The 27,778-nt window shown below is 41.6% G+C and overlaps 1 protein-coding gene across 1 annotated transcript; it reads right to left on the reverse strand.

The window, feature by feature from the left end:
• Nucleotides 1-2,183: 2,183 nt before the first annotated feature.
• LOC311246890 (multidrug and toxin extrusion protein 1-like) lies at nucleotides 2,184-27,778 on the reverse strand (the record flags this gene model as incomplete). The annotated part of the gene is made up of 15 exons (XM_084337131.1): nucleotides 27,677-27,778; nucleotides 25,167-25,235; nucleotides 24,778-24,926; nucleotides 20,399-20,441; nucleotides 20,236-20,280; nucleotides 10,849-10,946; nucleotides 10,484-10,581; nucleotides 9,539-9,720; nucleotides 8,191-8,299; nucleotides 7,819-7,894; nucleotides 6,185-6,254; nucleotides 5,931-6,063; nucleotides 5,193-5,287; nucleotides 2,572-2,635; nucleotides 2,184-2,443 (listed from the first exon to the last, which is right to left on the reverse strand). The coding sequence occupies exons 1-15, from the start codon at nucleotides 27,761-27,763 to the stop codon at nucleotides 2,184-2,186; spliced, it is 1,578 nt and encodes a 525-aa protein (XP_084193257.1). The 5' UTR covers nucleotides 27,764-27,778.

Genomic DNA, 27,778 nt, shown 5'->3' on the forward strand with positions numbered 1-27,778 from the left:
ACTTTAATGTGATCACAGCGCCAGGAATTCCCCCCAGCATGAGACAAGACACCAGCACACGGTAAGTGAAATTGACTTTATTGATTACCATTTTTGCTAAGTTGCATACAGTACGTCCCATGGGTCTGACATGGCAGGCTATTTTAGGAGATGTTTTAGGAGAGTTCCATCAAAACAAAGTTTATATATATATCTTTTTTTTTATGTCCGACTGGTGAAGAAAAAGTCTGGCCCGTCTATCACCAACAGCTCTCAGCTAGGGATGTTTAGTCAAATTTGTATTCAAGCGGCCCAATAATTAATACCGTATCCTTCATTACCTAAGCTCACAGAGATTCATTATAATAGATGGAATAAGGAGAATCTAATATAAGTAAGGGTGCTGATTGGTCTGAACAACTGTGGTTCAGGCATAAGTGCATAACTTGAAGCCCGACAGGATTGTGATATCGCAAAGACAGGTTAACAGTTCTGATTTGATTTGGATGAAACTAGGATGAAGCACACCGGCTCCCATGGCAATGTGTGGTCATCTAAGCTGCAGAGCCGTATGGAGTAGAGGCCTATATATTATTATTTCCCTGTAAAAGCTAACCTAAAATTTTGTTAAAAGGTCAAATTAACTTCTCAATATCCGCTTTATCTTGTGACAAAGTTTCAATCTTGCTCTTTTAGAGAAAGGGGGTATAAAGAATTGCACTACAAAATCACTGGATATTCAAATAATATTTTTTTTGAATACATCCTTCTCAGTTTCACTGTTTGCATAGTTACTGCGGTTAGTTTCTGCAGGACAGTATAGTCCAACATATTTCACTGTGTTTAAATTTTGGGCAAGTCTGCATTAATTTTCAGTATACTGCCACCATGAGGCTGCCAGGCTTCAGATACAGAATATATATCTACCTTGCAGTACAGAGTTGAGTAAGACATGGACACACAGTTGCCATAGATACCAAACTAATACAGAGCACCTTGCCTATGAGTGAGGCAGAGCAGCTAACCATGAGTCAATCTGTGAGTGAATGATTGACAATGCCGGTCAATGGCTTTGCATCTAAAGATTTGTATGGAGAAAAATCTTCCAGTAGGCTATACCCAATGGGGTAGCTCTGTAGCAGCATGATGATTCAGAGGTGAAGTGATAAGTCAGGAGTCAGGACCCATGTTTACTTGTTCTTATTCACCACAACCATGTACAAAATTACACATTTTCTGAGAAAACAACGCATTGCATTGGCATCACATTCTCACCAGTGTGCACCAGCTTGCCAGCTGAACTAGTCAGTTTCTCACCACAGTGTGCACCAGCTTGCCAGCAGAACTAGTCAGTTTCTCACCACAGTGTGCACCAGCTTGCCAGCAGAACTAGTCAGTTTCTCACCACAGTGTGCACCAGCTTGCCAGCTGAACTAGTCCGTTTCTCTGCACATCAGCTGCCAATGTGTGATCATCTATGATTGGTGCGAAGCCACACAGGGTATACGAGCAGTAACGTGTTGGACTGCGGTTCTATTTCGGGCACGTTTTCCTTCATTGCCATAGCTGGTGAGAAAGAACCTTAAGGTTACAAAGAATCTAACTTAACAATCACTTCCTACCGTCTTTGTTTGTCAAGTTGTTTCACTGCCACTACAGTTGTTGCAAGTCGTGTGTAGAGGCACAATGCAGCATTAAAATTTTTATTAGTTTAGAATTTTGGGGGGGCTGCTGCTATTGCAGTACACACACATTCATGCTTGTAGAATATACCGTGCCATTACTCTACATTGATTGATTTTAATTTTGCAATCATAATTGATTGCTCTTGGATGCACGAGCAGCAGAAATGTTGGCGTGTGCGCGTGGAATCACAGCCATAAACATATAGTTGAACAAGGACACGCGGTGTCATAGATGCAAAGCATTGTCGCATGGACTGAACCGCTCTTACAGAAAGTGCCTTTGAGCTGCCACTAGGGGGCAGAATGGCTAACCGTGAGTGAATTAACTGAGTAAGTGACATCGCCTATGATATTGCGATGTAACAGGGCAGTATATTGCAGCCAACAGGGCAGTGTCTGTATTGTAGGTGAGAAGAGGCAATGGGTGCTACTCTTTGACACCAGCCACTGAGAGCCTGAACATCAAGACAACATGGAGCCGGATGTTTTTTTGACTGCCGGTAATAAGCCAGGCGGTCATCATTTGAGGATCTTGGTCAGTAGTTCGCTGATAAAGACTCCAGCAACAAGGATGAGCACCATGAACAGCACTGCCAGGCCACGTCGCACGACCAGCTGCCTGCTGGACAGAACCACTGCTACTGTGGCGATGGTTCCACCCGGGTCTGAACCGTGCCCCCCGATGTCCGTGCTCCCTTCCCCAGAGCTGGGAGGACAGGATGGAGCAGTTTTCTCCTCGTCGTGAAGCTCCGCAGAGTCTACAACCGCGAGGGAGCGGCCTGGTGTGAGAGGATGAGAGGAAGAGTGTTGAGCAGGAGGGTTCACCAGACATCTACAGTTTCAGAATCGTTTTTCAGTTTTTAATGGATCTGGACACAGGGAAAGAAAGAGGAGAGCCTTTATTTACCCTTATTTTCCATTCCAAACTTATCTTCATCTTCCGTGACCTGGACTCCTGCTCTTGCCAGTGCCTGAGAAGAGATGATAGATCAAACCCACTGCTTGTGATTTTCTAAACCAGAAAGTAAAAATGTCACCTCTAAATTGCACATGTTGCAAAAGCATATAAACGTGTCATAACTCATCATCACGAGTTATGCATGTCAAATTGATATAAATACAGGGTTTCCCATTAATTACAAAGACTGTGGCGGCCCGCCAGTTGTATAATGAACCAAAAAAAAAAAGTTAATAATAATAATAATAATTTTAATATAAAGTTTTCCAATAGGGATGTATCAGTAGTATTGGCAGTGGTAGTAGTTGTAATAGTAATCCACCATTTTTTTTTTTAAATAAACCAGTTCAACACAGGTAACCACTTTTGCTTAATTTCTTTGATGGCTCAAATGTATGCTCTAGTCCAGTGGTTCCCAAACCTCTCCTCGAGACACCCCAGCCGTTCCATGTATTTGTTAAATTCCACCACCAGCACACCTTGATTTAAAGGGCTAGTTAAGTTGAATCAGGTGTGCTGGTGGTGGAATTTAACAAATACATTGAACGGCTGGGGTGCTTCGAGGAGAGGATTGGGAAGCACTAGTCTAGTAGATTTTGTGTTTTGAGCACAAAGTTCATAGATCTAGCCTCTTTATTTTGCTCTCAAAGTGCACCAGATTGATGCATTTAACTTTAAAATGTACTAAAATGCCTCTCCGACAACCTTGGTATCACCGGTATAGCTCTGTCTTGGTTTCATTCATATCTCACAAATAGATCTCAGTTTGTCAGCGTCAGCGACTCATCCTCCCCCCCGGCCCCAGTCAACCACGGTGTCCCCCAAGGCTCCGTGCTGGGTCCCCTACTATTCACCATTTACATGCTCCCCCTCGGTCAGATTATACGTCACTACGGACTCAACTATCACTGCTATGCTGATGATACTCAGCTCTATATCAGCACCTCACCATCCTCCCAGCTCCGCCCACAGTCCGTAGTCAACTGCCTCCACGCCATAAAAACCTGGATGTCAACCAAATTACTGAAACTGAACAGCAAAAAGACAGAGCTCATGGTTGTGGCCCCCAAGGCACTGCTCCGGAAGGTTGGAGATCTCCTCCTCCACGTTGACGGCTGTTCCATCTTCCCATCTCTCGAAGTCCGTAACCTGGGCGTCACCCTTGACTCCACACTTTCATTTCACTCCCACATCAAATCCGTCACCAAGTCTGCCTTCTACCACCTCAAAAACATCTCCCGTCTCCGACCCTCACTCTCAGATTCTGTGGCTGAGACCCTGATCCACTCATTTATCACCTCCCGGTTAGACTACTGTAACGGAGTCCTGTTCGGGGTACCCAGCAAAGCCCTGGACAGGCTCCAGTATGTTCAGAACTCAGCTGCCAGGGTTCTCACTCACACCAAGCCCTGGCAGCACATCACCCCCACCCTCATCCACCTCCACTGGCTCCCAGTCAAGTTCCGCATCACCTTCAAACTCCTGCTCCTCACCTACAAGTCCCTCCATGCCCTCGCCCCCCCCGATACCCGTCTGATCTCCTCCACCAGCACACTTCATCCCGGAACCTACGATCCTCTGATCTAGGTCTCCTCTCCATCCCTCGCACCAGGTTACAGACTTTCGGGGACAGAGCCTTCAGCGTGGCGTCCCCTACCCTCTGGAACTCTCTCCCCCCAAAATCCACAACGCCCCAACCCTGGACACCTTCAAAACTGCTCTTAAAACACACCTCTTCACCAAGGCTTTCCCCATCAGTTAGTTTAGATTAGATTAGGTCCATTATCCCTTACCTGCCCTCATCCCCCTTTTTTCCCCCTACTTCCCTAGCCCTATTTTTTGTCCCGATTGTGAAGCAACCTTGGGTTCTATGAAAGGTGCTATAGAACATTTATCCATTATTATTATTATTATTATTATTGAGTGGAACATGGAAAGTCAAACTTTCCCCCACTGTACTGAAAACCCGTACCGAATTGTGACTTCAAAACCGAGGTATGTACCGAACCGTGGTTTTTGTGTACCGTTACACCCCTAGTGTCCACTGTCCAGGCAAGAAACGCCAACGCTTATAGTAGAATACACATAGTTCCCTATGAACCAGCTTTTCATGAATTATCCCGGATCACTCCTAAACTATACTTATATTCACCACGGGATAACGCGCAAACGTATGCATGAAAAAATTATCTCTTTTTTGCATGTTCGACGGAAGAAAGTCACTGTCAAATTACTATAGTATTGTCTCCATAGCTATAATATAGAATATAGATATAGCTCTCCAAACAAGGTGACGCACTCCTATCTGGCATAGCTAGAACGGGACCAGGCTAATCCCTGGCGCTGAATGAGTTAACAGACAGGTAAGAAAGAATATAAGAAAAATATTAAGAGAGTATTGGTGAATGAGGCCCATTGACTTTATTGACACAGGGAAGCTATTTGTTTACTTATCGGTGTTCAGACCCAATGGAGCTAGCTTGCATACATTCCATGGACTAGTGTTGGGATAGAAACCACTGGTCTACAATATTCATATCATGAGGAATATCCTAGGCATAGTCACTCACCTCTTCAGCAGCTTTCTCCCAGTCTAGTTTGCACAGGAAAATTATAAAGAATGTTGATTGTAGCACGACACAAACAAAAAGTCCTAACCATAGTCCTACAGTAGAGAGGGAAGAAGAGTCATTGTTATTCGCTCTGATGAGTAATTTACTTACTGTACAGACCACTAACGTGACTATGTTATGAATTACAGATGTGCAAGGATATCCCATTAGCAGGTTAACCAGTCCTTTTAGATGAACTGGATATTCTTAACGGTTAAATGGTTGATTTGCATATATATTTTTAAATAAAGTGAACACATGAGATAGTAATAAGCGAATGAGCAATACGGTGCGTTCTCAAGCACCAACCTCATTCACACAGAGAGATAAAGTGAGGACGTCCCTCCACATGTAACGTTACAGATATTTATTTGTATGTAGCATAGCACCAAGACTATTGCCTCCTCGAAGGTCTCCCGGTGTTTTATACTAGGCTAGTGGTATCTAGCTTCTAGCTGTATCTGCTTCCATTAATTTGTGCTAAGCTAGGCTAGCTTGCAGCCAAATAGCTTTCTACTGAATGCACAGAGAGGAAATTGGTATCTATCTAAGTGCATTTCACATAAAGTTGTCATGTTCCTTTAATATCAAGCCCAAAGTAACATAATTATACACTTACAGTAGGTTGTCTATGACCACCAACAAAGACAACATATATAGGACATAGACACTGTAGAAAGCTTCATCTGTCCTCACCTACAATTCCCATTTTGGCTGCGAACATCAAGGACACTCCAATGGGCAAGCCAATGAGATAGTACCCAATGAAGTTACATACAGCACCAGTCATCTGCTTCCCTGCCCCTCGAATAATGCCCCCCGTCACACCCTGTGGATATCAAACACAGATATGTTCAAATCCCATTCTGCGTCCACGGTCCACCACTGGCATGTCTGCTTTGCCTTGCTTTAGTTGGCGACGGCGTGAAGCTGCGTGTACATCTGCTCACCGCGGTGGCATCAATGAGATGGAAGAAACCGTACATGATCATGACGTCGGCGACCCTCTCAATGATGTCTCTAGAAGATGGATGCAAATGAGAGATTCTGCTCAGACTTAGGGATGGGGCAGATATCGGGCCGATACCAGGTTAAAACAAAGTGACTTGTGTCAAAAGGATTTCCCCAGTACTGAAATCAAAGACCAAGGATCACATGTTAACATGTCTGAAATGAAACAAGGGTTATGTTAGATCTCCCTTCCTTAAAAAAAGCGATCAAAACACAACTCTTCAAATCTGCTTTTTAACCTCCGATCCTGCTACAGTATAGGCTATGCTGAAACCTCCTTTGCGTGCACTGGAGTAGGGCTGCAACTAACGACTATTTTGATAGTCGATTAATCTATCAATTATTTAAACAATTAATTGGATAAAAAGAAAAAAGATAAATGGTATGCAAAAAACAAAACGTTATTCCTCATCTTCTACAATGCTCTTTCAAACAACTTGCAAATTGACAGTTATAAAACAAAAAGCAAACATAAATCTATGCTATACATCAAGATAGAAAAGAAAATATATATTTTTTACATAAATCTGTTTAAGTCTTCAGTTTGAGAGGAGCTGAACGGTTTAAATAATAATAAAGAAAAACATAAAACACAAACTAAGTGTTAGCAGGCTTTGCTTTACATCAAATGGCTTCAACAACAGGCCATGGAGGTTCATCATAACATACTGTAGACCCAACTAATTCCACTTTTTTTTTTGCCAACAGTTGTCGATTAGTTGTTGCAGCCCTACTGTGGAGTATATTTAAATGTGTATTTCAGGGCTTGTACAGACTGGAGCCTGTCCCCATTTACTTTGCATTTGTTAACTAGCCTGAGATGTGGGTATGCAGTATGAAGAACAGCATGGCTTGTGCTGAGAGAGAACCCTACTGACAGTCATCATTTTTAAAAGGGACATTTCACCAAAACAATGTTGATTTATTTTGCACATAATCTCACACACACATGCAAAAACTTATATTTTAGGGGGGTTGAATAGTAACTTGTGCATCTAAGGGTTAAATAAGATTAATTGTTGTAATTATTATTATCATTATTATCTCTCTAGAAAAGTGATTATATCTCAAAATAATGCTTGTTCGGCGGTGCAGAGGTGCCATCAGTGCATCCCTGGTCAGAATATTATTGGTAAAGAGCTGAATAGCAGCAGGAGAAGAGTCCTTTGAGCGCTTGGTGAGTAAAGTTTGTCTCCCGATATAAACCCCAGTCAAGTGAACAATTACCGTTATTAACTTGGACTGGAAGAGCGATGCGCAAAAACTAAACACTCCAGCAGAACAGCACTGTACTGAGTCATTGTACTGTAGCCGACAATTAATTGGCAGCGGCGTAGAGAATGATGGGCTCACCTCGCCGGGTCACGGGTGAGTGGCTATCGAGTCAGAATGAAGATGATGATTGTGAGAAATAGATTATGAAGTGCATGAGGGGATTATGCAAGCATGACTGTTTTGACATTCTTTGCCCTGGGTGCACCCGTCAAGAGTTTTGACTGCTTTTCTTCTAAATAAATTATACAAAAGCCTTTTTTGTTTTGTTTTGAGTGCAACAAAGTGAATGTATACTCACCTTTCTGTGGTGAAAATGTACCCAATAAAATCTCTAGTGACTCCAAGAAATACTCCAACAAAACATGAGACAATGACTGGAGTGGGGGGAAAAACAAAATGTATGAAACAATTGGTAGATTAGTGTGCATGAAATCACTATTGAGAAATGTAACATGAGAAATTGGAGGTCTTTCTCTGTAATGAGCGGAAATAGCTGCCGTTTTCTTTCTAGAAATGGTTTGTAATGCATGTCAGAACTAGGGAGGGACAGGATGGCAAGACAAAGTACAGTAGCTGTTTCCACGTATCATGGAATGCAGCAGCAAGTCCTGCATCGGTCATTGCCCTGCTGCGGAGTTCTGGCAGGGTACATCGACGCACTGGTTCTTACGTGCACAAATGAGGGAGATCTTGCTGGAAAGCTTGGCCTGCTTTGTGTCCCTAGCACCAAGTGCATTTCCAACTCGTACACTTGCAGCTACAGAGAATCCCAGGGGGAACTGTGGGAGAAAGGATAGGCATTGTTGTAAACCCATTGTCTCAAGCCTAGAGATGCTACCGATACTGGTATTGCAAATAAGGCCGACATCAAGCCAAAACAGAGATACCATGAGACACGTCAGTAATCAAAGGAAAGCCACTTTTTGGCACAAAGAGGCATGTTAGATCTTGTTAAGATCTCTCAAATGGAGCAAAATGGATCATATATCAATTATTTTTATCCCATGATTCCAAATGAACGATCCAGTATTCAGTAACAGTAATGTATTGGATTGGTATTCGATATCAGCTGATACTTAATAGTTTAGGGAATAAGAATTGAATGTAAATTTAATTTAATTTGAATGTGGCAGATCTTTCTCAAAGGTGTAAAAAAAATTATTGGTATCCATCTTCTTGTCTGACTCTGGAAAAGATGGTAATCACATTTTTATCATGTAAGAGATGGTGGCCAGTTCGTACACTACACTAGGGAGTGTGAGGGAAATGTTATCCATGTCCATCTGTGTTAAATCTCTGTACATCTTGACTAGTTAATATGATCAACTAGCTACAGCCCAGACACTAGGCTACAGTCTGACAGTGTCTCTTTAACAACGACCAAGGTTAGGAGATGGCATTTGGCCTATTTCTTCAGTTCTAGTGAGAGACATAACACCGCCATAGAGCCAATCTTTGTTATGATTCTCTCACTAGGGCAATTATTTGTTTACCTTTCTTGTCATATCTGGTATCTGTGTACGTCATGTAAATTCTGTATTTAATGTACGTCTGACCAAGACCTCTTGGTCACTTTCTGGTCACGCTTTGTGTGTACACATGTTGTCTCTGATTATAAACTGATCACTTTGTCAGCAGAACTAAACTACGTTCTATATTTTTATACAAACTGACAATCGATCTGAATTCCTACAGCTTACTGTTATGGCTCATTTGAATATTCCACAACAGGAGTTACCAATTTAAGCGATGTTGGTAAGCACGGACAATACACTAGGGAGTTACCATGTAAGCGATGTTGGTAAGCACGGACAATACACTAGGGAGTTACCATGTAAGCAATGTTGGTAAGCACGGACAATACACTAGGGAGTTACCATGTAAGCGATGTTGGTAAGCACGGACAATACACTAGGCCGGAGTTACCATGTAAGCGATGTTGGTAAGCACGGACAATACACTAGGAAGTTACCATGTAAGCGATGGTGGCCAGTTCGTAGACTACACTAGGGAGTTACCATGTAAGCAATGGTGGCCAGCTCGTACACTATAGACTGAGCTCCCAGCTCAACCTCGCTGATCAAGCCGGCCAAGAATCCTCCGATCTCATACATCCACCACTCCAGACAGAGCATGAGCATGCTGGGAATGGCCAGCTGGATGAAGGGACCCCACTCCTGCAGACAGTCAGATGACCAACCTGAGGGGTCAAAGGTGTAGGGTCAAGCAAAAGCACTCATGCTCTTAATTTCATTGACACTGGTATTGTGAGCAACAGGTCAGATTTACACTGGATAAATCAAATTTGAGTTAAAACAAAGTGGTGAAATGTATCTATTTTTTTTTATCCACATGGATGCAAACCTGGTCACAACTTTGCTGTACAAACCTCGAGCAGTTGTCTTGTGTGTGTGTAACCTGTCCTATGCACAGCATTAATAGGTTAGAGAGTGAAAATACATGTGTTAACTATTACACATGGATGCAAAGGACAACCAGCTGCATGACGTTATGTAGCTTCTGAAACGTGATAGTTGGTCTGTTCCAATCAATCCCATGATTAATTCAGAGAGAACAAGACCATTTTGATCATGATCCTTCATGTTGCAGTCTAACAATAGAGGCTTGTATAGTTATATTTCTTCCAATATGGTTGCCTGTAACCACTGGTAACCACTTTCAAAATAAAAATGCCTAATTGGTAGATAAAATACTGGAAAGACATGATATTACTGTTGTCTGTGAACTGTTTATTATATACAGTAATAAAACACCAATTTATAATTTTTTTGTTGATAATTCTCTGATATCAACAGATGCCTACCAGTGTTTTGCATATACTGTAGCAACTGTTGTTTCTTCCAACATGGAGGAAAAATGGACATTCTAAACATTCTGTGAAAAGTCTCTCTATCGGTCATCATCACTGAATTACAAAGCAGACAAATGGAGAAATAACTCACCTCCCCACGTGGCCTTGTGCAGCCCCCCCCACCAGATGTACACGTACAAGAACACCGTCAGGGAGTACTGTGAGATGGCATTGGCTGCTGCAGATCCACTGTGGTGGGAGTTAAGAAAACAGGTTCTAGTTGTAGATGTTTATTGAGACCATTACTGATATTTGAGATTACAGCGAGCATGCAGCATACTTGAAATGATTTAGACTGTCTCCAAACTCTGTTAAATCTACACATTTAGACTTCTACAACAGAATCAATGCCAAAGAAGATTCTATTTAAATAAACACCTTTTGTATCTAAATTGTGTCTCTCCTGACTGAACTATCTTTAAGTATCTTCAAGTTATTGAGGTGAGCAGCACTCACGCAACGCCCAGATCCAGAGGGTAGAGAAAGACGTAGTTGATAACAGCGTTAAGAACATTCCCCATCACTCCAGTTATCACCTGGGGCCATATGATGCCCTGTAAGCCAAAGAACAAACAATGTTGTCTCAATACTGACATTAACACTTTGAGTGCCAACGACGAGATTAGTCGTCCTAACTCGCCATGCGTTGAGTGCCAATGACGAGTTCTCGTTATTTAATCGCCATTTCTTTTATCCATACATTTTTCATCCATCCAGCCTGACGTTATCATTGTGAATGGGTCTGAGCTCGAAAAGGGCAAATACCGCCGCCTATCGTCTCCCGGATGGTAATGCACATCATTGGATTGGATTGGGTGGCCATGTGCATCAAAAAAAAAGTCCGGTCCAGGGTTATCCCATCTCTGGCAAGCAGTATCGTGTTACCAGATTGACTGAGGACCATCAGAGCAGCGTCGATTATGTGTTTCGGACTATAACGTTGGATCAATAAACGCGATCAATATTTGGAATGGCGATCAGGAATTGGATTAATCTTTTTGCAGAACATCTGATGTGAGGTAAGGACTCTATTTGACCAGTATTGGGTTAATCAGATGTTTTTTTCATAGCGATCACAACGTGTCTGTGTATGTATGACGTTAGCGCTGACCAGGTCATGGATAATAGATTTTCAGCCCGCTTCTCTAGCGTGCATAAGTACACATATACTATTGATAATCTAGCTTTATTTGAAAACTATTCATAAATCAGCCGAAAAATTACAACGTGTTTTGTGTATTTCACTAAAGAGCTATTATCGCGGATTTCTCTGGAATCACTAGAAATCTTCAAAACTATACTCGTATTCAAAACGGTATAAAACGGAAATGTACCAATGAAAAAACAATCCGTTTCGTACATGTTGACTGCAAGCAAGTAATTGATAAGAGACAGGTGTATTAGACCCATAATTTAAGATATAGTTTAAGCGTTCGCAAATATCCCCGACCTCCCATTGACTAAAGCGCTGGCACGGAAGGGGTTATCTGGGCATAGGGGCGTGGCTCTCAATGTGTTAAAAGGAATAGTCCATACTTTGTTTCTATTTGATTTGTCAAACTGGTAGTCCTTTCAGACCACCAAGATGGTGTGTAAGAGATATTGGAAGCAAGACATGTTAGTAATTGTTAGCATCATGCTAAGTATGCTACTGGAAGTCTAGAATAATAAGACAAGGATGAGTTTGGAAATGTCTTCCCCTTTACCACCAGGAGACAAATAACACTGTAAGAAGTACAGTCATCTTCCAATGCTGAACTTCCTGTTGGGGCGGTCCCATGTTGGCCATCCTTGTAATATCACTATACCCTTATGAAAATGTATTGTGGCAATATGATGGTAATTAAAAAGATTTCATGGTTAAAGTTATGTATTACCATGATACCACTTTTGTACTTAAGGAAAACTCCAACATTTTGGGAAATTAGCTTATTTGCCATCTACCCTGGAGTTAGATAAGAAGATACATACCTTTTTCTTCTCTGTGCATGCAGTAGGAGTAGGAAGACGTTTGGAACTAGGCTTTGATTGATTGATTCAATTCATCATAACATATATGACACACACGACATACAGATAGACAGTACTGCTACATCTATACATTTATGACATACCAGATTTGCAAATACAGTACTGTTTGTGATACAAAAAGAGTCCAGAAAAAAGAGTATATAAATTTGACGTAGAAACTGTACATTGGAGGAGGTTGGGTAGGTGGGGTGGGGTTGGGGTGGGGCAGTGGTGCAGTCGTAATATGGGAACTGGTAACACGCCACGTGCACGCGCGCGCGCGGGTACGTGCGCGCGCGGGTACGTGCGCACAGAACTGATTTATACACACACACACGCACGCACACACACACACAAGCGCATATACACAAGTGCAATCTTTCTATCATACAAGCTCTTCTTGCTCTCTATTTGTGTGAATGTGCGCGTGGAAAGCTGGTGCGCAGCACAGACGCTTGATTCAATATCATAAGCAGGTAGACCCCATCACGAATTCCGAGCCACATTAGTATTCACCTCCACTGCCTGTGTCACACAGAATGAAGGGGGAGATGCATTCAGATAGCCAACACCCAGACACTTAGTCTACCTGCGCTTTTTGTTATGTAAAACGGTGGCCGGGTACTTAGTCACAACGAATGGATACAGCGCATTTTTGTGTGCACGTACACGCGAGTACACATCCGTGCGCGATCGCGCGTACTTCTGCCTCAGTGATCTGGTAACACGGCATGTAACCGGGTGTGACCACGACTGCACCACTGGGGTGGGGTTGGTGTGGCATAATTGCGAAACGTGTTTAGTCCCTTGTTTGAGCCGAATCTGGGTTTAACATGATTTGTGGAGCTCCCTCTGGTGTTGTGATCGTGGTATTCACTGACCTTTGGGAAGTATTTTGACATGTACATGGGTACCTTGGTTGTGTAGTGTATCTTGTAGACCAGGCCCATTGCAAGTTGCTGTACTCTTTCGTCTACTCTAAGCCATCCTAGGTTGTCAAAGTGGGCAGGGGTGAGGTGGGTTCTAGGAGTCAGGTCAAGCAGTAGTCTGACCAGTTTGTTTTGAGATGTTTGTAATTTTGTTTTTAGTGCCTTTGAGGTGCTTTAGTACCATGAGGTGCAAGCATAGTCGTAGTACCCTTGAATGAGTGCTCCTGCCAGAGTCTTCAGGGTATTCTTGTTTACCAGGGAGGAGATCCGGTACAAGAATCGAGTTCGTTGGTCGACTTTTTTTTATTACATTGGATGCCATTTTGTCACAGGAAAGATTCGCCTCTAGGATGGAACCCAGGTAGGTAATTTCATCTTTCCTTGTGACAATATTGTCACCCACTGTAACTGAGAAGCCGTCGGTCTTGCTGAGTTTGTTATTTGAACCGAAGAGAATGGACTCTGTTTTGCCCATGTGTAATGATAGTTTGTTATCAGCGAGCCATATGCAGATTTTGCCTAGTTCCGAGCTGAGGGTTTTTTCAACCTGCAACTTGTTCTTGTCAGAGACCAGCAGGGCTGAGTCGTCCGCAAACAGGAACAAGTTGCAGTCACAAGCTGACGACATGTAATTTGCATAAATTAGGAACAGTAGCGGTCCTAGGATGCTTCCTTGTGGAACACCACAGCTCACTGGGAGGGGGGGGGGGGGGTAGGGTACCGTTTACTAGGGCTGTCTTAAATACTTCGAAGCTTCGTTCGATGGGCATGGGATTCGAATATGAAATAAAAATTCGATTATAAGAAAGAAAGGATTTTCTTTTTCTTTTTTTTGTGTGCAAAATCAACTCCGTCTCTCTTTGTTAACTACAACAAGCAATGCTGTTTGTTATTTAAGATGAGGCCGGACTCGGCACTGACAGATTTGTGTTCATTGTGCTGCTTTTATAAAGCCTCAAATGACGGCTTACAATATTTCATGAAAGCAGTGTTTCATTTGTCTAAGATTTAAAAAGGTTTAAACTTTACAGCACTGACAACGTTGAACAAAGTGCTGTACAAGTCCAACAACATAAAAAAAATAAATATATTATTTTGAAGCTTCGAATTAAAATCGAATCTCGGCCCCGAAGCTTCGAATTCCAAAAAAATATTCGAAGGTCAGCCCTACTGTTTACCTCCACCATCTGTTCTCTCCCCTCCAGGTAGGATTGTATCCAGCTCACTGATAAGACTATCAAAACCAATTGCTTTTAGCTTGTCAATCAGAATGATGTGATTGACAGTGTCGAAGGCCTTTTGTAGGTCCAGCATGACCATGCCGCAGTATTTGCCCGCGTCCACCTCTTGTTTGATGTGGTCGTTTAAATAGAGAAGGTGTGTCAGTGGAGTGGGATGTTCTAAAGCCGGCTGCTGAGTCTCTGAGAAATTTGGAGGGGATGTTGTCATGGCCAGTGGCCTTGTTCGGTTGGAGGGCGCTCAGTTTTTTGAGTACCTCATCTGTTGTTACCATTTCCAGTTTGAAGTCGTCTTTGTGGACCCCTAGGTTCTTGTAGTAGTGGGAGGGTAGTTTGTTTACCAGTGTTGTGGCTATGTTTGTGACGAAAGTGTTTAAGTAATTGGCTACATCCAGCTTGTCTGTGATGAGCGTGTTGTCCGTCTTTATGTTTATGTTTGAGAATCTGGTTTTAAGTTTTTTACTGCAGCCTAGTTGATTATTGAGTAATTTCCAAAGTTCACATAGTTTGTTTTTGTTTTCCTCAGTTTTGTCATTGATGACATTTTTTTTTAGCAGTTTTGCTCATGGAGTTTACGTCATTTCTTAGTCTGTTTCTTTCTAGTTTGAGTTCAGTCGCGTGGGCTTGGAGTTCACTGCTCGTGCTTTTGGTAAGCTTTGACTGACTTTTACGAAACTCAAGAGCATTTTTTGTCTCTGGCTTTCATAGCGGTCAGTATTTCAGTGTGCATCCACGGCTCAGCGCGATTTTTTACCCTGGTGGTTCTTAGGGGGCCATGTTGTTTAGTATTGTTGAAAATTTGGTTTTGAAGCCAAGCCATGTTTCTTCAACCAGTGTACCATTGAGCTCATCTGACCAGTCCAGACTCTCCAGTTCAAGGTTAAAGGCCTCGCTAGAGTAGGTTTTGAGGTCTCTAGATGCGACTGTTTTGTGACAGCCAGCCTTTTGCTTTAGCTTTTTGCGGGTACAGAATATCATATAATGATCACTTAACCCGCACGCTATAACCCCTTTATTGGAGATCTTGGACTTGTCAGAGGTCAGGATGAGGTCAATGGTAGTCTGAGTTGATTCACATACACGTGTGGGTTGGGTGATTAGCTGGCTGAGGCCGTGTAGATCACAAAACCTACTGAAGGCCTTGAAGACGGGTGATGCTTTATGTAGCATATCCGTGTTCCAGTCCCCAATAAGAATTTTTTCTACGCCCTCCACCCCGGCTAAACACCCATCAAGTGTGTCATAGAAGCCACTGTGTTCTGGCGGTCTATAGATTGTGCCTACTAGTACTGATTTCGCCCTTTCAAATAAGATTTCAATCCAAACAGTTTCAATCTCGTCATGGTTAAGGTCAGTACGGTTGATGGTATCTTTGTGAATATACACACAGACGCCACCTCCATACTGGCTAATGGAGGAACCTACTTCCAGTGACTGACGCTAAGCTAGGCTAACGGTGCGTGTCTTCCTACTCCTACTGCATGCACAGAGAAGAAAAAGGGTATGTATCTTCTTGTCTAACTCCAGGGTAGATGCATAGACGCCTGCGTAATAGAGCACTCGGAGCATCTGCTCTCCCACTATTGAACTTGGGGGAGCAAAGGTATGCTCTTGCTCCACCACTTTTTGATCATATGAAAAATATGATATACCCGCCCCCAATATATAAATCTAACCATAACTACGTAATTTCAATCAAATTAATAATACGCAATGACACTTAATAGCAAGTTTTTAAGTTTCCAAAGATTGCGACCCCCCCCCCCCCTATGGTTTGATCCAGTGCCTCCCCACCCCAGCAGACAGTGGCGCACGGCGCTGCAGGTAGGCTGAGTGTAAATACAGCAACGTGTGTGTCATTGGTGGCAGGCAGGATTTTCCAGTAAGTTGTTCAAACAAAAGATTATGTTAGACATGTCTTTACTATTGAGTGGTAGAACTTCTACCACGCAATACAATAAAAGTGTTTCACGTCCCGAAATGCCATCTGGTCATACCGTAAATCCTCTAATAATAATAATAATAATAATAACAACAACGTTTCCCTCTGGTTGGCGTTAGCTTTAGTGCTAGCCGCTAGCTAACGTTGTCATATTATCTAGATATGTGGTGTCAGCTGGATGACATTGACTTCGTTTGCAAATGTTAACGTTCGCCATCTATATGGCAGACGAGCAGGGCCGGATTAGTGACGAGGGGCCTCCAAATTTTATTTTTTTCTTCTTTTTTTACTTTTTTTTTAAAAATTTTAAAAAAAAATCTGGAGATCGATGTCATGACTGTGCACTGCAGACTCAGGGAGGAGGCAGAGAAGGAGAGAAAGAGACACAAGAGTTACAGGTAATGGAAATATATCTTTTTTCTCTTTATTATAAAAAACTTGGCCTATTTGAAAGGAGATTGATTTAATAAAAATAAATGAGCGAAAAATCAATATACAGTATATATACAGTATATATATATTAATATATTATTATTATAGAAATTGGCTATCATACTGCAATATAAACTGAGTGCAATAAAAAAGAGCAACTTTATTGGTCAAGATTGAAAGCTCTATATTGCAGGAAATTGCACGTACAGGTTCATTACATTTAAAAAAAAAAAAAAAAAAAATCTGCCGTGAAGGGGGTCGTGCCGGACCCCCTCCAAACCACCCCTTGACTGTCCCAAAAAAAAAAAATTTATAAAAAAGAATTATAAAAAAAAAAAAAAAAATCTTGCACCCCCACTTTCAACTATAACTAGGCGGCCATGGGTAGATGCCAAATAAGCTAATTTCCCAAAATGTTGGAGTTTCCTTTAAATAATAACATGGTATAATCCAATTTAAACCATGATACCGAAGGTAATATAGTGGTATTCCCATCATACTTGATGGGGAAAAAAGATGATGGAAATACCATGATAATATTTTAGAAATACCCTGATACTTTTTTCATAAAGGTAGGTGGAAGTCAACGTAGGGTGTGAAGCATTCTAAATTAGTTGGAAGTCAATGTGGGGAGTGAAACATTCAAAATTAGGTGGGAGTCAATGTGGGTTGTGAAGCATTCTAAATTAGGCCCCCCATTGACTTGTCCTGCATCCAGTGATGTACCTGAGCGCGTTCAATGAACGATCGTTCGTGAACGCGTTCGTATTTTGGGCGAACGGGAACTAAACGGATGTTTTCCCCCCTAAATTAACGTAATTGAGAACGCGTTCATTCTCAGCGCTGTATAACGGCGTTCAAAAGTGCGTTCATTCTCAGCACTATATTATAACGCCGTTCAAACGTGTGCCAGATTTCATATGCCTTTCAGCCGAAAACCCAGTTAACACTTTCACTGCCACTCACGAGATATCTCGGGTTTCCGATAGTTATGCTGAAAGCCACTCACGAGATTTCTCTGAATTTTTTTCCTTCATATCATATCAAATCATATTGCATCACGCAAGCCTACCCTAGTAAACCCGAGCGCCGCCGGCGATCAGATGTGGAAAAAAGTGCCCCCTATTGTCTCCCAGATGACATAAGGGATTTTGGAATGGACTCAATGAAAATGGATGGGGAAAAAAATCCTGTACTCCACATTTTCCAGTCCACTGATGCAGCCGGGGTTATCACAGTTCATTCTGGAGCCTCTGAGACCCGCGGAATCATGTACTGCACTCTACACACATTGGATCCATACACTTATCGATTTTTTCGAATGGTGATCAGGAATTGGAATATACCAGTTGGATACCATCTGATGTCAGGTAAGGAATTTATGTTATCAGTGTTAGGATAATCAGACTAATTTTGATGAAGATATAAGCTGTTTTGTGAAATGGGCTCTTTCGGTTTCACTGTAAAAGTCCAAGAGGAAATTAACACGGCAATTATCCGTACGCAGCTCGAATGTGCTTGCGTGCACGTATAATATTGATCATCTAGCGTTTATTTGAAAACGATTCATAAATAGGCCGACAAATATCAACGTTCTGGAATATTCCAGTAAAAGATGATTATCATAGAATGGTCTTTTACCTCAAAACGGGTGCTTTTCAAAATGCTCTCAAAGGGAAATGAAGCGATAAAAAACCAATCTGCCTTGACAGCACTGACTGGAAAAGGATTCTTTGATAAGCGACGGGCAGATTAGACACATAGCCATAATTTAAAACATAGATTAGGCGATATTAAGCGTAACATTGGCGCCGATGGTGGCATTGAAGCGCTACCTCTGGCGCCACCTCGTGGCACTCAAAGTGTTAAAACACACCGTAAACAGGCTTTAAAATAATGCTGAAAACCACACAATCTGGCAACCTCTCTGGGCGGAGCTTCGGGGAGTCTGGTAGTAGAGCAGCAGCACTCACACTTTCAGAAGGCGCTGCACTCGCTCAGAGTCAGACTCTAAGCGGCGTCGGTGTATTTAAAGGAGTTTTAGTTAAAGTCAGTAAATGTTTTGCACTTTGAATATTGAATTTTGAGGTACAACCTTAGTTTCATACCTCAGCCTGGTTCCTACCTCGTGTTGTGTTAGTATAGAGTTATGTCGGCACATGTTTATATTTGCCCAATGACTACTTTCACTTTTGGTACTTTAAGTATATTTAGATTATTATACTTAATAAAGACCATTCAAGCAGCGTGGCGTAGTGGGCAAGGCGCTCGCCACGAAATCTGGAGACGCTGGGCTTGCCTGTTCGAGCCCAGCGCTCCACATTTGCTTTCAGTTTAACTGGTCGTCCGTACTAATACACATTGGCCGTATTAGGGGGTGGGAAACTGATGGGTGGGGATCGGGCGTTGTGGACAGCGACTCCTACAGGTCGGTTGGTGCGCCTGCGCAGTAGAATCAGGAAGTGTCGGGGGCAGCGTGAGCCTCCCACGCGTTACTCCTCGCCACTGAGAGATCGAGCTGCGCAGGTGAGAAGATGCGACTGCTGTTACCTCAAGTACCGGAGGGAACACGTGCTATGTATGACTTAGTCCACATTGCAGCCGGCTTGTGGGAGGCAAGAAACAGCGTTCGTGACAGGGGAGGGTTGAATTGGATGATACGAAATTGGGATGGGAGAAAAATATAAAATATAAAAAAAAAATACCATTCAAGCAGCACGTTTTTCCTCATGTTTTTGAAAATATACTGTAGAGATGAAAGCTGCAGCTTCTACAAGTGTGGATTAATGGGCGGCAGCAAAGCGTTATGGAAATGCCAGTATTCTGTGGTTCTATTATGGGTTGTGGCACTGGCAATACATTTGAAAAATAATAGCTCGCAGCAACGTATTGAAAAAATAACTATAAATTAGTTCATTTTTGAAACGATGAACTTTAGTTCAAAATTTTGAATTGATCTGAACTAGTTCATTTTAAAATTTGTGAACTGTGAACTGAACTAGTTCATGTAGAAAGTGAACTTTTCCAACACTGCCTGCATCCCAAAACTCAAAAACACTGACACAAATGCTTTTTAGGTGGATGGAGAGGACACATGTGAAATATCAATTTAATTAACCATATTCACACTGTGGCCATTTTACTCCCATGTCATGGGTGGGAACAGGGTGGAAAGGAATCTCATCCTCAGCATGACATATGAGCAAAATGGCCACTGTGTGAATATGGTCAATAGCAAATCCTAAACCAATGCTATATTTCACATCAGGGGCCTTGTAGTCACAGACTGCACCTGATTCTGAAGATACCTTCCCTGCAGCTGGTACATGAAAGCCGCCTGCAGAAACAGACATAGGACAATATGGACGGTGAGCAGGGGTATATAGATGGACAAAACACTAATTACTGGAGAGGTCAACAAGCAATCTGGATAGTGTGTAGCAGGCAGAACTCACTGGAAGAGCAGGCATGAAGATCTTCACATACAGCTGGGACAGACTTCATGGCAGACAGACACAGAGATAAGTTGTAAGTAAGTATCGACATGGTTATGAATGATAGCTCTCCAACTTTGAGGTTACATTTCAATTTAGACCAACACATGTCATGTATTTTAAACAGTTTATCACAGTAGCATTGCACTGGCACATAATTCAATATGTAATTGTATTGAATTATTGTACATTACAATATTACTTAATATTGTGATTAAATCATAATATTGTGATATTGTACATAATTATGTTGTCTAAATACAATATTTCAGGGAATATTTGCAAATGACAGCATTTTGGTTAGATGTCATATAACTTATTACATTGCCAAGCAGTTCAATGTGATGAATATTAATTGGATTATTTAATATGTGATTTAACAAATGGATATTATGATATTGACGGGAGAATGTGATTATTGTGTGTTAAGACATTCGGGGCCATTCAATTTCTCCATCTAGCTATGGCACGGCCAGGTTTTCATTACATAGTTTCACTGTGCGTCACGTTGTTTGTAGAGATAAATCTATATTTTATATTATAGCTATGGATACAATACCATGGTCATTTGACAGTAACTATCTTCCGTTCAAGATGCAAAAAAGAATAAATTTTTTCATGAATATGTTCACGCGTTAATATGAGTATAATTTCGGAATGATCCAGGCTAATTCCTGGGAGGCTGGCTATAGGGCACAACGTGAATTCTACTTTATGCCCATCTGGTCCACGACATAACCCACCACAACATATGGATCGGGGGTCCCGAAAACTATTCAATGTGATCGAGTGAAGCCCTAGGTTTCCCATTACCCATGTTTATGAGAACACATCCAAAGGGAACACAGTTTCTTGAGTCTGGCGTTGTTGTACTTTATCTATTTAGTGTTACTTTTGAGAGTAGTGGGGGAGAAATGAATGAATGAATGAATGAATGAAAACTTTATTTAACAGATTGCAGAATGGGTACAATACAGTACGGCGCAATACACACAATTGTTAAGGGGATGCAGACCAGAGAAAGACTTTTGTCTTGTTTACATCAGGGTCCCCCATTTTCAATTCATATCGACATTTATGACATACACAACATACATGCCATTAGGGATTAATAAGAACGAGCCGCCTCGGAAGAAGACGGCCGCTGCTGCTGAAACCACCGCCTCGCGTCGCCTCGCTGGCTCTTCTGCTTCACAGTGCGGCAGCGGGCGATAAGGGGGGCGTGCTAGCGCGCGGTCACGTGGCCAATCAGAGGAACCCGGAAACCGAACTGCGTTGTATTTGGCATAGACGCGTCCCAGTATGCCTTTTAACGGCAACATACAGGTCCCTGACATTGAATAGGATATAAAAAAAAAAAAGGAAAAGGGAAAACGATCAAATAACGTATATATACGTTTTTGGCCGTTAACCGTTGGCGCCCAATAACGTATATATACGTGAATGGCCCCGAAATTGTTAATATCTTCCATATTGCCTAGTCCTACTGTTATCAATACATGCTACTATGTTATATATACAGAGGTGGAAAGAGTACTGAAATAAATTGCTCAAGTAGAAGTACTTTTACATCAGTTAAATGTTATGCCATAAGGGTAGTTGTTTGGAAAATTACTCAGGCAAAATAATAGCACGCTTAAAAACTATTAAATAACTTAATGACTTTTGAATGAAAACCATTAACACTTTCAGTGCCACGGACGACATATCTAGTTTTATTAGGCCCCCCACTGAGTGCCCACGACGACAAATATCGTTTTATTAGCGATCTGAAATCATATTTCATCAACCGAGTCGCCCGTTGGTACAGGAGCCCCTACAGGAGCTCAGAATGGAAAAAAGCGCCCCCTATCGTCTATCCCTGTGTAACTGCAGGTCAGTCGCTTAGACTGACCTGGGATCTGTAGATATGTAGGGGCGGAGCCAGCTGGTTCCTTGTGCTGGCAAGCTGTCTGCTCAAGAGGGATCTGCTCGCGGCACGGGAATCAGCCTGGAATATATATTTACAGCAGCCAATACTCAATCAATAAGCGTGATCGATATTTGGAATGGCGATCAGGAATTGGAATGATCTTTTTGGAGAACATCTGATCTGAGGTAAGGAATCTATTTTACCAGTCTTGGGATAATCAGAGTTGTATTCGCTGAGATCTCAGCGTTTGCCCTATGTGTGATGTGGCTGTTTGTGCGCGATCGCTGATGAGGAAATAAGAGAATCGATTTTTCAGCTTGCGTCTCTAGCGTGCATACGTACACATATACTATCGATAATCTAGCGTTTATTTGAAAACGATTCATAAATAGGCAGAAAAATTACAAGGTTTTTGTGTATTCTAGAATATTCTAGTAAATGTCTTTTATCACGGAATCTTTATATTTTCCTTGAAAACGAGGACTTTTCAAAATGCTATAAAACGAAAATGAACAGATAAAAAAACAATCCGCTTCGACAATGTTGACTGGAAAACGAGTCATTGATAAGCGACGGGCAGATTAGACACATAGCCATAATTTAAAACATAGATTAGGCGTTTTTAGCGCTAACATTGAAGTGGGTGGTGGGCATTCAACGGGTAAATCAAGGTTAAGCAAGGGCTCTGAAAGTGTTAAGATTTAGGTTTTTCAAATATTTTAATTGGTCATTATTAGCCTGAGGTTTAACTCAATCTGCGCCATCCACGTATACGTGTTTGCTCACCATGTGTTGAACGGCAATCACGTATATATACGTTATTAGATCTTTTTCCTTTGATCCCAGCGCTACAGACTCGCCCAGAACGATCCAAATCATTTTGGCACAGCCACATATGCTTGAACTGCAATGCCGATCGAATATGACCAGATGGCAGTATCGTCTACCATTTGAACTCGGATAGGAAGGCAGCATTATTGTCATTGAATGCACCAAGGCATCGAGACTGGCTCTGTGGGGGAGGAGCTCATCCAAAGCGATCGCAAGCAGATCCGCTCGCCTCAAAACCTAGTGTAGAGTAAATACGTGTAATTACATTATATAAACTTGTAATCACGATTGCCGATGAGATCCATTGGAATTATTCTTTTTAAATGTTACTTGTCCTTTCGGACAAGTTATGTTTTTGTAGGTTTTTATTGAATTTTGCTACCGGGCAGTCCGGTAGAGAGAGAGAGAGGAGGAATGGGAGATAGACAGGGGAAGACATTCGGCAAAGATCACCGGGTCCGGGAGTCGAACCCGGGTCGGCCGTGTGGCACCGTAGTGCTGTATGCCGTGCGCCACTCGGGCGCCCCGGAATTATTATTTTTGGATTACCTTCTGGCTACAGTAAGGACCCCCTATGTCTATTTTACCGAACGTGGAACATGTTTATGTAACTATCACAGTGGCTTACTGTACCAGTCATAAACAAGGCTTTTTCTAACGATCGGATTTTCGGGGTAAGACTACCCCCCCCCCCCCTTGATGATTTTGTGAAGGTGCATGTTATATACCTTTGATTTGGGAGTATTTGGGGGTTCAGGGAATCAACCAGAACGATTCGGGCTTATTGCACAAAGCGTCCTATCTCGTGATCTATGGAAAAAGACTTGATTCTTTAGGAAATGGGCGATGTTCAGCGTGTAATAGACTACAAATTACAGTGTGTAGAAATGAACGCCTTTTTACATGCTGTACTGCAAATAGTTTAAATGAGCCATAACATTTTCCCCATAGCTATAATATAGAATATACAAATAGCTCCGCAAAGATCATGAATTATCGCGAAAACTGTCACGAAAAGCCGGCCTACTAACCGCAGGATGCGTGACCAGCGTAGCAGAAAATGAGTTTGGTTTGGATTGGTTCTTAATTCATATGATAGAAAAGAAGAAAACTCATGATTTATGGAAGGTAATGTCGATAATACATTCTTTATAAATGTTTTACTGTAAATGAAAATTGTAACCGGTGTTGTAACTTGTAACCCGTGTAAAATTGTTACCTCATGTAGGAGTAAATGCTTAAGAATTACTTGAGTAGAAGTAAAAGTATACTCAAAAAGACTAGTTTAGTATCTTCTTTTCAAAACTTACTTTTACAGGCTTGCTTTTATTTCTTCCGAGTGATTTAAACGTATTTGTGTCCATTATTTCATTTAGCTTTATTTCACTCCCCATCAACCTGTTTTATGATGTCTCTTCTCTCCTTTGTTTTGTGTTTATCATGTGTGAAAGTAACCCGTTGTAACCTTGTTGGTGAAATCGGTATATCATTATAGAGTAGCTGTAATTTGTTACTTTCCACCTCTGGGTATGTAAGGCTGTGATGCGCTGTTATTGAAGGTGTATGTCTGTTTCATGGGAGAGAAGATGGAGCTGACCTGGCGACCTCTGGACTCTGTCTGACAGCCAGAAGGATGGGTTCTGTGTTGATGAGGAGAGCCCAGCAGGGGAAACAAGCCAGGAGAAGGATCAGAATCCCCCTCTGGAGAATCACGCCCACGCGCTTCAGGTTACCACTCCCAAAGGTCTACACGAAACAGACGGACAGCGGGTCAGAGATACACAAATATTTAACAGTTAGAAAATACTTGCTTCACACCTCTAACCGAGGGAACAACTGGGACGAGAAAATAAACTCGATCCAATAGAGCTTGAGCTTGTTTTCATGCAGACCCAAGGAATTCCTGGGAACACAGCAGTCTTGTTATTATAGCTACCCTGGTTAGATAAATAAAATGAATGGATGGCCACTGTCAACTGGGGCTACCTGAGATATGAGGGTATCACAGGCCGATGCCAAACCAGAACCGATGGAAATACCGGTCACGTTAATAACCTATATTGGGGGAAAAAAAAAGATATCAAGTAAAACTCCAGTTAGACAGGAAAGACAGTTCAAGGTCAAGGTATAGATAGACATTAAGATACACTTGATGGCACTGGTTTCAGGGGACCAGCATTGTCAAAAGATGTAATTTGGTCAACCAGGTTTTCGTAGTAGTTCAGCAGAAACTCAGCAGAAGGTAAACTACAGATATCTGCAGGACAGGGGAAGCGGAGCACTAGAAATAACATTTAGCCAAAATATTCACACATCCACTAAAAAAAGGGATACATTAAGTAGAGGTGGGGGAGAAAATCGTGATGTATTGTAATATTTTGCATGCCGACATACACTGACACCAAATATTGATTATTATTATTATTTACTTTAGTGAGTGGAACAGACCGAAACCCTTATCTTATTAGATAAAACTGATGTTGTATATCTATTTTTATTGCAGATGTTGCTAACGTTTTCCGTTGGGGACATCATTTAAAAACATATCGCAATATTCCAGTATTGTGAGCGACTCTGGTATCGTGATGATCTTGGGGCCTCTGGTGATTCCCACCCCGAATTAAAAGATCCAATATTTCTTTTAGATATTAAAAGATTTTAATAATAAATTATAGATTGTTCAAATGAAACAATTCAATATATATATATATATATATTTTTATCCGGCGCTAGAAAACAGATATTGTAATAATCCTTTAAAAGTATAGTCCAGTGATTACAGTACTCTATTACCCTCACCCCTCTGAACTCACTCCACACAACAGCGACCCCAGTTGGAGCACAGGGCTCACCATTATGATCCGAGTCAAACAGCACCAATTGTAGCAGGTGTCATTCATGCTAGCAAAGACTAACGCTTCATCTCCCAGGCTAAAACGTTATCTTTCACCCAGTTATGCACCGCGAGTCATGCACTTGAGCCAAAGGGTCGTATTAAAGGGGAATTTCACCAAAAAGACAATGCAGATTTATTTTGCATACGATCTCACACATCCAAAAACACTGCATTCATTTAGTTTGACACACACATTGGTTTAGTTTGACAGTTATTGAGAGTAAATGAGTTTGAATATGGCCACCAGTGATGTCATTGGGGACATTGAATCCTTAGGGATGCACCGAAATTTCGGTGGTCGAAAACTTTCGGCCGAAAATGGCCATTCGGCTTTCGGCCGAAAGAGTTTTTTCACCGAAAATATGTCACCGAAACAGAAACAACCTGTAACCTAACGCGTGTTGTTGTGATGATGTCGCGCTGTCGGGAGTCGCGCTGTTTCTATGTAAACTCTGCGCGCAACTCGTCCAATAAATGCGTCTTTAACATGCTTTTATATCCTTATTTACTATATGCCCGTCGCGGTTAATCACTGAGTGATCTAATATGCATATTATTCAGAGCGAGAGGGGGGGGGGATTGTGTTTCTCACATTGACGCTGTCCGTCTGTCGCGCGTCTACTGTGCCGAGTCAAGCGAGCACATTCAGCTGGGGACTAGAAAGGTGCGCTGCGCTCAGTAGAGCACAGATGTCCGCTGCGCAGCCAGATAAAATATGGAATTAATGTACTGTATGCATTCAGTGCTGAATAAATGTTTTATGGACCCATAATAGTGATTATTTATTATTTAATTTAAGTTTAGCCATAATCATATATTTTTCCATAATCATAATGTTCCACAACATTGGTAAAAAAAATTCTATTCTATGAATCATTTTCGGCCTTTGGTTTTCGGTAGGGATGCTCGATATTGGCTTTTTTACCGATACCGATATTCCGATATTGTCCAACTCTTAATTTCGATACCGATACCGATACCGATATCAACCGATACCGATATATGCAGGGTTTCCCCCCAAAAAAAAAATTTCACTGGATGCATTCAAAAGGCTTTCTAAATGTAAGCATTATCTGTGCAAAATATGATAATTAAAAAAGTAAAAATTAACATTACATATCTCTTGTTGTTGAATTAAACCAACATGCATACTTTTGACAATAAATAAAATAAGAATTGGTTCTTACTTGCTTGCCTGGGTAAATAAAGGTTAAATAAATGTAAAAAAAAAAAAAAAAAAAAAAAAAATCTCGATACCGATATTTTCCGATATCACATTTTACTGCCGATATCGGCCGATAATATCGGTCGGCCGATAATATCGGACATCCCTAGTTTTCGGCCAACTGTTTTCTATTTTCGGTATCGGTTTCGGCCAAGAATTTCCCATTCGGTGCATCCCTAGTTAATTACAGCAGTCCCTATAAGACATGAAATTGCTATTCATCTACATAATTTCAGTCGTTTTTGATGTGTGAGATTATGTGCAAAATAAAATCAGCATTTTTGTGCCAAGAACGTTCCAAAAAGCATAATCTTCCACTTATCAAGTCAAACTCTTCCAATACGAACAGATATCACTCCAAGTGTGCTTTCTTACCGCTATCGCTAACGCCACGCCTGCAAGCTCCGTCTTCCCCAGGTGACCGCAGAACACTGTGCTGACAAAACTGATCAGAAAGATCATCAACTGCGAAATGAC

This window comes from Notolepis coatsorum (assembly GCF_963971535.1).
Source record: "Notolepis coatsorum genome assembly, chromosome: 20".
NCBI classification, from domain to species: domain Eukaryota; kingdom Metazoa; phylum Chordata; class Actinopteri; order Aulopiformes; family Paralepididae; genus Notolepis; species Notolepis coatsorum.